General features: G+C 39.6%; 1 protein-coding gene across 1 annotated transcript; it reads right to left on the bottom strand.

Moving 5' to 3' along the window:
* Positions 1-778: 778 nt before the first annotated feature.
* Positions 779-3958, bottom strand: LOC126366927 (uncharacterized). The gene is made up of 5 exons (XM_050010271.1): positions 3186-3958; positions 2887-2986; positions 2293-2397; positions 1506-1661; positions 779-829 (listed from the first exon to the last, which is right to left on the bottom strand). Exons 1-5 carry the CDS (start codon positions 3956-3958, stop codon positions 779-781), a joined length of 1185 nt encoding a protein of 394 aa, XP_049866228.1.
* Between the last annotated feature and the right edge of the window lie 9168 nt (positions 3959-13126).

The raw sequence follows: 13126 nt of genomic DNA, 5'->3' as shown, positions 1-13126 counted from the left end.
GAGAGCTATCCTCGGTATTTCCCTGCTTGATCGAATCAGAAATGAGGAGATCCGCAGGAGAACTAAAGTCACCGACATAGCTCGGAGAATTGCAAAACTGAAGTGGCAGTGGGCAGGACACATAGCGAGGAGAACCGATGGCCGCTGGGGCGGAAAGGTTCTGGAGTGGCGACCACGTGTCGAACGACGCTCAGTGGGTAGGCCCGCTACAAGGTGGACCGACGATCTGGTGAAGGTGGCGGGAAGCCGCTGGATGCGGGCAGCGCAGGACCGATCATTGTGGAGATCCTTGGGGGAGGCTGAGGAGATGATGATGATTATTGAAAACAGTTCGTTTACAGTTTTTGTTGGAACGCTGTCTTTCAAACTAGGTGAACCTGCATTTTGAGAGACAGTGCCTTCCCAATTTATGTATCTATTAACTACATTAACAGTGGTAAAAATACGGTATTAAAACAACCTTTTTTTAAATAAAGTATTTTATTGTATCTGAATAGTTGGTTAGATATCTCGTTGGCGGTATTCGATGCAGCAAAGGCGGTAATAGAAAAAAACCGCAATTCATGTGGCGGTAATAGAGGCAAGTGAGTTTTCGGACATAAAATTATTTTTTATCCAAAATATTCACTCAAAATTAAAAATTCTTGATGTATTTAGCAGAAGACAGTCATAACAATACAAATAAAATAAATAAGCTGCACTAGCAAATACAGAAGTACTTAATTTCTGAGAGGTAATCAGAGCATAGCTTAACCTGGCGGTAATAGGAGCGTTTACCTTAGTTGGTTCCGTTCAATAAGGTGAAGAAGCTGTAACTGCCTCGGAGGATCTGAAACAGAATTATTGGTAGGTATTTATAATAATTTGTACTAGATATCTAATTACCGGGGTAAGAAGAGACTATGGAATATTCTTTCCTTCGATTTGACACGTCTATTGCTTCCTCTACATTCATCAATTGTTTCATGCAAGCAGGCCGATTAAGGCGAAGTTTATCAGCGAGAGCCATGACTTCAGGGTGTGAGGTGGGGGGGGGGGGGGGGTGATAACGTGTAACTGAATGCGACTTTGACTAGAGTAGATTCATAACTAATACATATCTTGTTTTCAGAACCTAAAACATTATATTCTGTCTGAGATAGTTTTGAAAAAAATAAATGCGCGATTGCTAGAACCTCGCCTTAAGCTTAGAATAAGGAATAATAATGCGAGCGAGCTTTAAATTAGCTTTTTTGGAGAAGAAATTGAGTGAAATGTAGGAAACTTACCCCCAGAAGGTAGATAGGGACATATCGTTGAAGGGTCCAGGGTCGCATTTTGCACCCATTCTGAAGAAGGAGTGTTTTTTGTTTTGATAGCACTTAGCGTGCTTAGGGAAACTCACAAAGAAAAAAAATCGAAAAAATATCATTTTTAGATTTAAGTAAATTTACCCTTTGGAAGTAGACGTGAATTTTAAATTAGCTTTTCCGGAGGAAAAATTGAGTAAAATGTATGATACTAACCCCCAGAAAGGTAGGGAGGGACATCTCGTTGAAGGGCCCCGCGTCGAAGGCCAGTCTCTTGGTGGTGGTGACGCCGATCAGCGCCACCTCCCGCTGCAGCTCCCTGTCCGCGCCGATCCAATTACACTCAAATGTTGCGTAGCTCACCTTTGTACTCTGAAGAATATTAGGTTCTTACTTACATAAAAACTTCTTTCATTTCTTTATGTTGTAATATTGCTATTGTTCGCATGTAGGGACGAAGTAGATGCCTTCCAGAACATTTGGCAGAACGATGTTCAAGCTAGGGAGGGTTAGAAAGGGAAGGGGGAGGCCTTTGCCCAGCATTAGGACATTAACTAGGCTACAGAAGAAACATATGGCCGTAAACGATATTTTTAAAAGATTTAATTAGGTAAACTAATATAAAAAAAACTGTATTTTGAGGGGCGCCCCTGTGAGGTCTTGCGCCACCGAAATATTTTGCTAGGGCTGCCACAGCTTAGAGACCCCTAGCTAGCCAGCGCGCACGCTCGACGTTCGGCAGCCGGCCAGCGCTGGCGTCGCGTCGCCGCGGTGTCGACGTCGCGTCGACGTTGCGCGGACGCTGGCACGACGACGACCTTCGTAAGACGCTAGAGTGGGGGGTTTCTAATAACCGGGAGCAAAGTCACGATTCCTCCATACATTTTCTACCTACACCCGATACAAGTCCGATGGATTGGGTAACGTAGAAAGACATATCCACGGACTATACGGGTGTGCGTTTCATATTGTAATCATAATCTACTTAATCTTACATACTGACCTCAACAGTAACATCGTTGCTGTGCCAATAAAATATAAGAAGTTGCACCAGACAAGCTCCCATGTAAACAATGCCTGATATTAGGGTCCTGAAATCATTGTTTATCTGAAATAAGAACAATTATTTATTACGGCACCCAAAAAGACTATATGGACTTTTCAAGCTATGTTCCTCAAAAGTAATATAGATGGCGCTGTATAGATTTTGCTCCCTTTAACCTTCTAATTTCATGGATAACAGACATATGCATACTTGAATGAAGCCTGTCTAAAATGTCTTCTCGAGAAGAATAAGAAGACAAGAAGAATCCTTCACGAAATACTACACAACATAATATGTATATATGTATACTTTCCAAAGCTGGGCACAGGACTCATATTCCACCACGCTGCTGCACTGGTTGAGGTATTTGGACGTTCTACATCATCTTCTTTTTTTGACAGTTAGGTGATTCAAGGCCGCAATATCCTACCTAAACATAGGACAGTTTCACAAATTTATTTCCACAATGTCCCCATCAGGAATTGGATTCCTGGAGACCTTCAAATCCGGGCGAAATATTATAAAGACTTAAGCGAAAGAAAGAATAGTCACCTGTACAATTTCGATAATACAAACTCCAAGATTCACCGATATAATAACCACATACGAGAACATTACTGGCGAAATTAGATTATTGAACAGTTTTTGGTACCTAAAACGAGAAAAACACTATGTTTAGTAAATACAGATGTCGGAAATAATATTACAATTAATCACAAGATATATTATTACTAATAGGTAATTTTATGGTTCATTTTCTTCGCCTCGAGAAGTGGCTCTCTGTCATATAGGTGTATGTACTTATCAATAAAAGGGAATTTCTTACTTTTTCTTACGAGACAAATTCTTACTTGAGCAAAGTAGCGTAGAACCGATGAAAGCTAGCGATGTTCTGATGACTCTTCTCCTTATTCCCACGTTCAATCAGTCTCACACAATAGACACGGGCAACCCTCAGTTGTCCCGCGTAAAATATCAACAAAGAGAAAGCCAACGTATCCCAACCAACGATGTATGCACTCAAAATATTCCCCAGTATAGTTTGGATCAACATTGACACGTAATAGCCTGGAGGTTCTTTCTCAAAGGGAGTGTAACCGTCAAACATGTACAGATAGGTACTGGTTCCATTCTCAACTATATTGTTCTTCTGATAAGGTTCCGTAAAGATGCTGATATTGGAAAAGAAAGCCATCGTCCAAAAGAAGTAAGTGATTCTCCTGTTACGACCAATATATTTGTTGATTATTTTGTCCAATGAATCGTCATTTTTAGCCAATTGTTCTCGTTCTGTTCTGGAGATGTAGTTGATAAGTTTCTCCCAACGACTGTGGTCTTTTTGAAAGAAACAGCTTTTGACTATGCCGATATGCCAAGGTGCGTATTGAAGAATCAATTTTAACGAAGTATAATCGAAATGGATGAAGCTTTTGATATATTGACTGAAGAAGAAAGAAACGATGAGGTAGAAGAGAAACCTCTTGAATATCGAGGGTTTCGATGTAGTTGGATGCCACAAGCCGAAAAAACCTATAAAGTGCAGATGAGGAGCGACAGACGGGTACTGGGGATTTTCTAGAAAGTGTAGAAAGTTTCGAAGAGGGTCAGCGTATTTACGAGACATTTTGTGTTATCAGTTCAAAAGCCAGGAATGAAATGACGAGAATGTAAGACTCAATAATTTATGCTAATATTTTATAATTCTAATTTTTGTGAGAAAGTAGGGGGCGAAGTTCACCTGCAGCTACGGTGATTTTTTTATTTGGGAATACTATTACCTTACGGCAAGTAATAAATATATTATTCTAAATGAAAGTGGGTAATTATAACCTGCCTAAGATTCGCCCACATACGTATTAAGTAATTAATTACACGCTTTGATTTAATTCTAACTTGCTAATTGGACGAGGTTGAATATTTTATTATAGCTAACTAGCGACCCGCCCCGGCTTCGCTCGGGTGCAATGCTGAGGAAAAAATGAAATTATGTACGACATCACATTAAAAACCTCAAAAATAACAGTTTTCTCCATTATTTATCGGATGTTATTCATATAAACCTTCCTCCTGAATCACTGTATCTATTTAGAAAAACTGCATCAAAATCCGTTGCGTAGTTTTAAAGATTTAAGCGTACATAGGGATATAGGGACAGGAAAAGCGACTTTGTTTTATACTATGTACTTAGTAATTGTAATGTTCTTCGCCTGACTAGTGAGTGATTATCCTGTGACTTTCGCTGTGTTACAATATTTCTTTTTATTTTAGTAGTCCTTACATGAGCGGTGTCAGGGGCCTTTGACGGCTCAATAATAATCAGAGTTGATAAGGTTGGTAGTCCATCTCACAATCCACACGATAGAAGAAGAATATTTTTTTTATGAAAGTGTGTTGTCTCTAATATGAGTGATACATGTGATCGCTAAATTGAGGTACTTGTCTACCTTCTAGAAAGTTACTTTTTCCGCATAGCGAAGCATTCATAGGCCAAAATTACCATCGGGTATTGTAACTACCTACTTACCTTTGAAGCTTATTACAATTTCGATGCAGTAAAACATTCACCCAATCATAAATATAGCTACTTAGATAAAAAAGTCTCTTTATTCGTTTCGGCACAGTTGGAAAGTCAAAAGTCAAACTCGGTAAAGTCAAAGCTATGTCCATAATGCGGGTATTTGACGATTTGCGAGCCCGCACACTTGTCGTCTGAAGAGTTTTGTACGAATTCAGTACATTTTATTTGTTTTTCCTTCTCTGTCTGCCTACCTACTTACTGGAGCTGTTATTATTTTTTGACGTGACTTATTGTAGATTTGTCGCAGATTTGGCAAGACAAATGAGGAGCGCTGACGGCTCTCACCCAGTACAAAAATTAAGACAACAGTCCTGAGGGTATACAGTTGTGCGCGAGTGAAAGAATTAATCGACCCTGGTGGGTCGATAGCGATAACCGCAGAATGAGGGAAAACGTCGACTACGCCGGCGTGGTCGGTGTCGGGGTTCTGGAGTGTTTGTTGTCGCGAGCTGCTTGGCCGCCTCTATGGCTAGAGTAATCGGGTCGTCACGACACTATTATTACACCGACACTTTTCAGTACTGTCCCTAAGCGGGATAAATTCGGAAGCCGCAACTACCAGGGGATTTAGGTGGTGCAGAGTAGAATCGAAAAATCATTTTGAAGGTAATTTGATTCATTGGGCAACTATTATTTGCTACTACCTAATAGCTACTTCTATTACTGAACAGTGTAGACCTCATGCCTGTCGTTTTTAATTTGAATCGGGTGAGTGGCCTCAGCGCTTCCCATCCCACTAAGAACAGATAGTTGTGTCATCCGCGAATAAAGATTTTTCGGTAAGTATATTTGGGGATTTGGAAATGTCACTAGACATACAAATATTAAACATTTAAAATAGTAAAGGTGTTCACAACTAGTGAAAAAGAATACTACCTAAATCCCTAAACTGGTTAACAGGAAAAGCAGAAGCCTGAGGGGCCATTGCAGGAATCGGATGACGCGCGAGAGGAAGGAATACCTAAATTGGTACCATATTGGGCGCGGGTTGGATGCGTGGGTAGAACGATTGCCGGGAGACGGATCCATGTGGAGGGACGCTGCGGCGCGAGTTTGGTCTGCGTGAGCGGTAAAACGGGGAAATCGCGAGTAGAGTGCAAAGAGGGAGCCAAAATAGGCACGAGTGGGACCACCTTGGGAATCTACAGCGCGGACTGCCCTTGGTTTCGCTACCATGTGGTGGGTGCGTGGAGCTTTGGAGCATCCGCACTGGTGCAAAAAAAAGCTGTGAGTAGAACCAATTATTGGTGGTTTTTTATGTGACTTGTTGTATATTTTCATAAGGCATTAACTACTTGGCCGCAATTAGCCGGACGATTTACTTTCTATATGTATCTAACAAAATAACATCTACGGCTTTTTGAGTAGTTAGTTGGTTTCGTTCAACAAGGTGAAGAAGCTGTAACTGCCTCGGAGGATCTGAAACAGAATTAATAATAATAAAATTTATTTATTCTCTCATGTGGGTTGAAATCAACGACCGATATGGTGTCAAGGTTAGATAACATTGAGCCGCACAATGGCAACTGATGTCGATCATGCATTTTTTTTACTTAACATTGATTTTGTGGAACACCCGTCCATAGATCTGTCAAAATTTTGCCACGGTCATTTTATCGATTCTGACGATATCATTATGTCGTTTGTCGATTGGTGCTAATAATGTGACCCCAAATAAGTCATGTCGTTCTGTCAAAATACGAACAAAATCACGTGCAACGCATGTTAGGGAAAAAACAAAGTTATCGATTTCGACAAAATGGATTGAATCGATCGATAATTTTATCACGTTACGTATGTTAGCCCTACTGGTGTGCACGTGGAAAACGCAAAAGGGGCGGCCCAAAGAGACCTGGCGACGCTTGGTTGACCGGGAATTAAAAACCCTCGGCATGTCATGAGATCAAGCTACAGACGGTGCAAAAGATCGCGAGGAATGGAAATCTGTTATTCGAGCCCTATATCCTAACCGGGGATAAAAGGATTAGAAGAAGAAGAGAATTTAGATTTGGTCTAACAGAAAGCTCGGTGAGGAGTGGGTACTTAGTTCATCAGGTAGGCAGAGACATAACAAAAAATAATAAAATGTAGGCAACTAACCCCCAGAAAGGTAGAGAGGGACATCTCGTTGAAGGGCCCCGCGTCGAAGGCCAGTCTCTTGGTGGTGGTGACGCCGATCAGCGCCACCTCCTGCTGCAACTCCCTGTCCGCGCCGATCCAATTACACTCAAATGTTGCGTAGCTCAGTTTTGTACTCTATACATACAAGATTGATTGATAAAATTAAGTATTGTTTAAAAAAATCATAAATAGCTTGTGAACGTCCCACTGCTGAGCACAAGCCTCTTCTCGGGGAGAGGATATGAAGTACACTCCACCAAGCTGCTCCACTGCGGGTTAGTGCAGTGTTTGTGCTCATAGCTGGAAGCCTGTGCCCCAAAGCACGTATTCATCTTACTTCTTACCGACTTCAAAAAAGGAGGAGGTTCTCAATTCGACCGTATATATATTTTTTTGTGATTCAAGCCTGCAACGTCCTAGCTAGCAGAACAGTCTTAGAAAGTGACGTCGACATTGTCCGCATCTCCCTGGTTGATCTCCGGATCATGAGCTCATAGCTTTAACCGGCTATTGGTTTATAAAACTATCAATTGCGATTGAACTAGGAGAGATGGCTTTCAGTTTTGATTTTTTTTATTTTACCAGGTGGGAGCCTTCAGCGCTCCCCATTTGTCCGGCCAAGTAGTTAATGCCATCTGCGGCAAATCTACAATAAGTCACGTCAAAAAAAAAGGATCGTGAGCTCATAGCTCTAACCGGCTATTGGTTTATAAAACTATCAATTCCGTAGATTGCGCTAGGAGAGATGGCATTCAGTTTTGTTTTTTTTCTGGGTGGTTCTTGTACTTCGTCACCTCTTTAGGATGATAAAAGAAATGTTGATAGCGGTGCCGATTCGGACAATCACCACCTCAATTTGACAGGACTAAAACTAGCTCTGTTTCTTGTACCTAAGTAAGACTTGTAAGTGATGGACGGCACTAATTTAACACGTTCCACGAACGAACGGTTTTACGTTTAATTTTTCATCCTTTGTATCTGAAAATTAGATATCGACCTCTCGCGTGCAATGTTATTTTTCGATAAACGCATTGGAATTTATGTACATTGACACACTATGGCAAGAAAAAACAATCGGAAAAACCTCCCGTCGGATTTTTCCATTTTCCCTAGTCCCCACATATGGGACATGCACGTATGAGTTTCATATTTATTGCCTCATATGTGGTTCATACACTGTGAACGTGTTAAAATTAATACCGAGACGTCAATGAAGGGAAGCAAATCTCAACAACGACGTTTATTAGTGCCTTTTTGAAGCGCTCATATCAAATTCCCAATGGTTAGCGTAATCCATGCATACGACCCCAGACGTTTCCTTTCACAAACTCATCTATAGTGAACCAATGTGGTCCAATATTTTTTTATAATCTTCTCCGATTCATCAAGAGACGAATAGGTAGGTACTTACTAAAATAATATAGGGTAAGGTTGCTTAAGTCGTACCACGGCCTAAGTCGTACCGCGGCTATATCTTGTCTGATACTTATAAATTGCGCCATCTAATGTTGCCCGCCTGAACTATTTAGTCGCCCGAGCAAACGTAAACAAATGGTTTGCTGGCCGGCTTCGTGCAGCAGAAATAATTCAAAGAAGTAAGTTTTTACGCAATTTTCATTAAAATTTTTGTCTCATTCGTAAGCTTTTTATGCCAAGAATATGATCCTTACATTATTTCTTTGTTTACACTTATTTGTAATACTTAATTGGCAATCGTTTAGACATACTCAAACGTTCGAACTTTTTTAGGTTATGCCAGTGATTTTAATTTTAAACTTAGAAACCCCGCTGCTTAAGTCGTACCTGTGCAAAATTCCTTACTCGTACCGGTACGACTTAGGTATTGAGAAAATTGTTTAATAAGTAGGAGCGTGAGCATAGGTCAGGTCTTTGATTAGAATATGCTTCTGACCACCCCCCTTAGGGAATAACGGTCGTGATGATATGGATGGATGAGTAGATGAGTAGATTTTTTACCAGATTATAAATATGGCGAAAAGAAAGTACAATATTTGGAAGCAAGAGGATTATGGACGAAGCTTTAGAGAAACATCGGAATGGAGAAATCGGTTTTAATGACGCCTGTAGAAGATTTAATATACCAAAGCCCACACTGCGACGACATTTAAAAGGTTTGAATTGAAAAACTAAATTTGGAAGACCTAATGACATGTCACCAGACATGGAAGAAATACTAGCACAGCATTTGATGAATCTAGAGTCTTGTTTCTTCGGTTTGACTACCACTGAATTCAGAAAACTTGCTTTCGAGCTTGCTGAAAAATTTGAACTACCTCATCGTTTTTCTATATAGTTTATAATATGATTTCTCAAATTTATTGTCTAAGTACGACTTAGGCTATAAGTAGTACGAATTAGGCAACCAGGCGCCTTAATCGTACCGAAGCTATATTTTGGAAAAAACGTTATAATACCTGTTTTGATAAAAGATTTTAAGTTTCTGTGATTATTAATTAAAAAGCAAATAAATAAAGATTCTTTAGATGCAGATGTTTTTGTATTATTTCTAGTGTACTGAATTTTACAGCATTACTTCCTTAGGGGGTACGACTTAAGCAACCTTACCCTACTTAGGATGGTAATAAAGTATCTTAAGGATATCAGGCTATCTATACTATTTTATCTATCTATCTATCTTGGCAAAATAATAACTAATTATTTTAAGATGAAATGATGATACTGGCCTCAACAGTAACTTCGTTGCTATGCCAATAAAATATAAGAAGTTGCACCAGACAAGCTCCCATGTAAATAATTCCGGATATTAGCGCCCCTACATTGTTTTTTAGCTGAAATAAAAACAAAATACATATTTATATTAAGTTTATATTAACTTTGAACTCTGTTCTGGGATATATGGGACTACCTATGCCTTACGAACATCCGAGAGGACTCGATTACCTACACATCAGCTCATGACAGCTAAAAGAGGTTGCAAAGTTTGACTTCTCTCATTTTTTTTAATAAATTAGGCTCGCGTTTGGCCACACTTTCACCTGATGGTAAGTGACAATGTGGTCTAGGGTGGATCACACTTACCTGGCACATGCCTTCACTCTAGTCTTGCAGACTTTCAGATTATAACGAGTTGGATAAACAGACGACGACAGACAGTTCCAGTCCTTTGCTGTTCGCATCAAAAAGGAATAGGCAAAACTTTTAGGTTGTTCAGTATTCGTGTAAAACAATGGAGGTTACCGAGATGGGGCGGTAGTTAGCAGGGTCGGACCTCATGTAGATACGGATCTCTGGTATTGCCAAATAAGGAGACAGATAAATTTGCCTTCTCGTGCGCGGTATGGGCCAGCGACCCATCAGGTTTCAGCAGTGGTGGCAACGACAGACGGCAGAAGTTCGCTTCCACCGATTTGGCTAGCGACCAAAAGGCTTGACTATCAGCTGGTTACTTAGCCGATCGGATCCGATCGAAAGGAGCCCTGCGCATTGTTCTCTAGCAAGACCTATTCAGGGCGGTAGTATTCAGGGCCTTCTTCAGAGCCCGCGTGTTGGGAGCTTTGCGGGTACGACCTTCAGCCCACACCGGTATACGGTATCACATCCACTTTTTACAAAACAAATGCAATATGCTCTTGCATTTCCTTGAGTCAAAGATATACACAACTTGTACATTGTTTTAAGTTTACGCGGTTAATATCGGGAGTCTCATATCCCCATTTAAACGCGGTAAGAACCCGTTATTATGTGTTTTAATTATACACAACTTCTCAGTCACCGGCCATTCTAACGCTCACCATTTCCGCAACAGTATCTTTACTCAGAACCATAAAAGGAAAGCGAGCACCCTTTCTTGTTAAACAGCAAGATTTTTTATTAAAAGTGTAAACAAATACATATAACGTACCTGTACAATTTGAATAATACACTCTCCGAGGTTGACCGAAATAATTACCAAATACGAAAACATCACTGGCGAAATTAATTGATTGAACAGTTTTTGATACCTAAAACGTGGAAAAAAATTAGGTTTACAAAAGATAGACTCGTGAAACAGTGTAGTAAGCCCAACAGTTATGGTCTTTAGATAGATCCATATCATTCTTACTTCACTAAAGTGACATAGTAGCAATGAAAATTCGCGATGTTCTGAAGGCTCTTTTCCCTATTCCCAGGTTCAATCAGTCTCACACAATAAACACGTGCAATTCTCAATTGCCCCGCGTAAAATATCATCAAAGAGAAAACCAATGTATCCCAGCCAACGACGTATGTACTCAAAACGTTCCCCAATACAGTTTGGATCAACATTGAGGCATAATACCCTGGAGGTTCTTTTTTAAATGGACTGTAACCATCAAACAAGTACAGGTAGGTATCGGTTCCATTCTCAACTACTACGTTCTTTTGATAAGGTTCAGTGAAAATGTTCATATTGGAAAAGATGGCCAGGATCCAAAAGAAGTAACTGACTCTTCTATTACGACCAATATATGTGTTGATTATTTTGTCATATGCATCATCGCATTCAGTCAGTTGTTCTCTTTCTATTCTTGATATGTAATTTATGAGTCTCTCCCATCGTATGTGGTCTTTTTTAAAGAAACAGGTTTTTACAATGCCAATATGGAAAGGCGCGTATTGGAGAATCAATTTTAAAGAAGTAAAATCGAAATGGATGAAGCTTTTGATATATTGACTGAAGAAAAAAGAAACGACGAGATAGAAGAGAAGTCTCTTGAATACGGAGGCTTTCGATGTAGTTGGATTGTACAAGCCGATGAAGCCTAAAAAGTAAAGATGAGGAGCGACAGACGGGAACTGGGGATTTTCTAGAAAGTGTAGAAAATTTCGAAGAGGGTCAGCGTATTTGCGAGACATTTCGTGTTATCAGTACAAAGTTTAGGAATGAAATAACGAGTACCTAAGACTCATAATTTAAGGTAATATTTTATAATTCAAATTTTCGTGAGAAAGTCTTCGGCGAAATACATCTGCAGTAAATTTAAGACGTGTATTGGGGATTTTCCTGAAAGTGTAGAAGATTTCGTAGAGGGTCTGTACATTTTCGAGAAATTTTGGTGATAACCATTTAAATCGAATAAAATAACTTAATTATGTAACGCGGCAATAATTAGGGGAGTAGGTATCACCCATATATGTATTTACAAATAAGTATAAAACATTAGAGACGGATGGGTATTCGGTCTGTCTGTCCCGCTACGTGATTTTAAAACAATTTAAGTAATTGACAAAAATGTTTTTTCGCTTCACTAACAGAAGCGAAAACATAAGATACGGTAAGGATTCGTTCTTAGGGTGATATTAATAAACTAATCTCAGCTGAGACTGCCCTCGAGATCATGCTCAAGTCCCTGTTTTTATATAAGAACTGTCACATAGACATGATCTTGAGGGCAGTCTCAAAGCTGAGATTAGTTTATTAATACCACCCATGGTTGTTTGACCCAATGTCACAATTCACTTTTATCGTAACATAACACATTATGACACCTGTATCCCAGAAGGGGTATGCAGAGGTGTATAGTTTAAACTCCTACGCCTCGCCGGCAATGATTAACACTTTTACTGTGTATAGAATAGGACTATAAAAACAGAGACTTGAGCATGATCTCGAGGGCAGTCTCAGCTGAGATTAGTTTATTAATACCACCCTTAGTCTTAGAAGGTTCAACCTTAAAAGAGTATATTATAAGTAGGTATTTACCTAAATTGTCAATGCAGATATACTCGTATCTAGTAATTTGATTTAGTGGATTTGGTTTGTTTATTATGTACCTTAGAGGTACGCGGAAGCGTCGTCGGTGCGGGAATCCGACTCACACTTAGCCGGTTATTAGCAATGCTAAGGCTCTATTCTATCTATAAGTATGTGATTCCTATTGGATAATTATACGCTTTGATTTCATACTAACTAGCTGAGGTTTAATATTTTACAATAGCTAATAAGCGCCTACATCTAAGTAACTAAGTAGATAGGTAGATAGGACATAGAATATGTTATCTTTGCAATTTAGTAGGTATATGTTTGTATGTACTTAGTTATGTTCGTCCACGTATGTCTAAGAAACTAGAAAAAGTACCTAAAGCAATATA

The sequence above is a fragment of the Pectinophora gossypiella genome, chromosome 5 (genome assembly GCF_024362695.1).
Source record: "Pectinophora gossypiella chromosome 5, ilPecGoss1.1, whole genome shotgun sequence".
NCBI lineage: Eukaryota > Metazoa > Arthropoda > Insecta > Lepidoptera > Gelechiidae > Pectinophora > Pectinophora gossypiella.
Note: the sequence above shows the minus strand (reverse complement) of the source record. Positions and strands in the feature narration are given on the sequence as shown.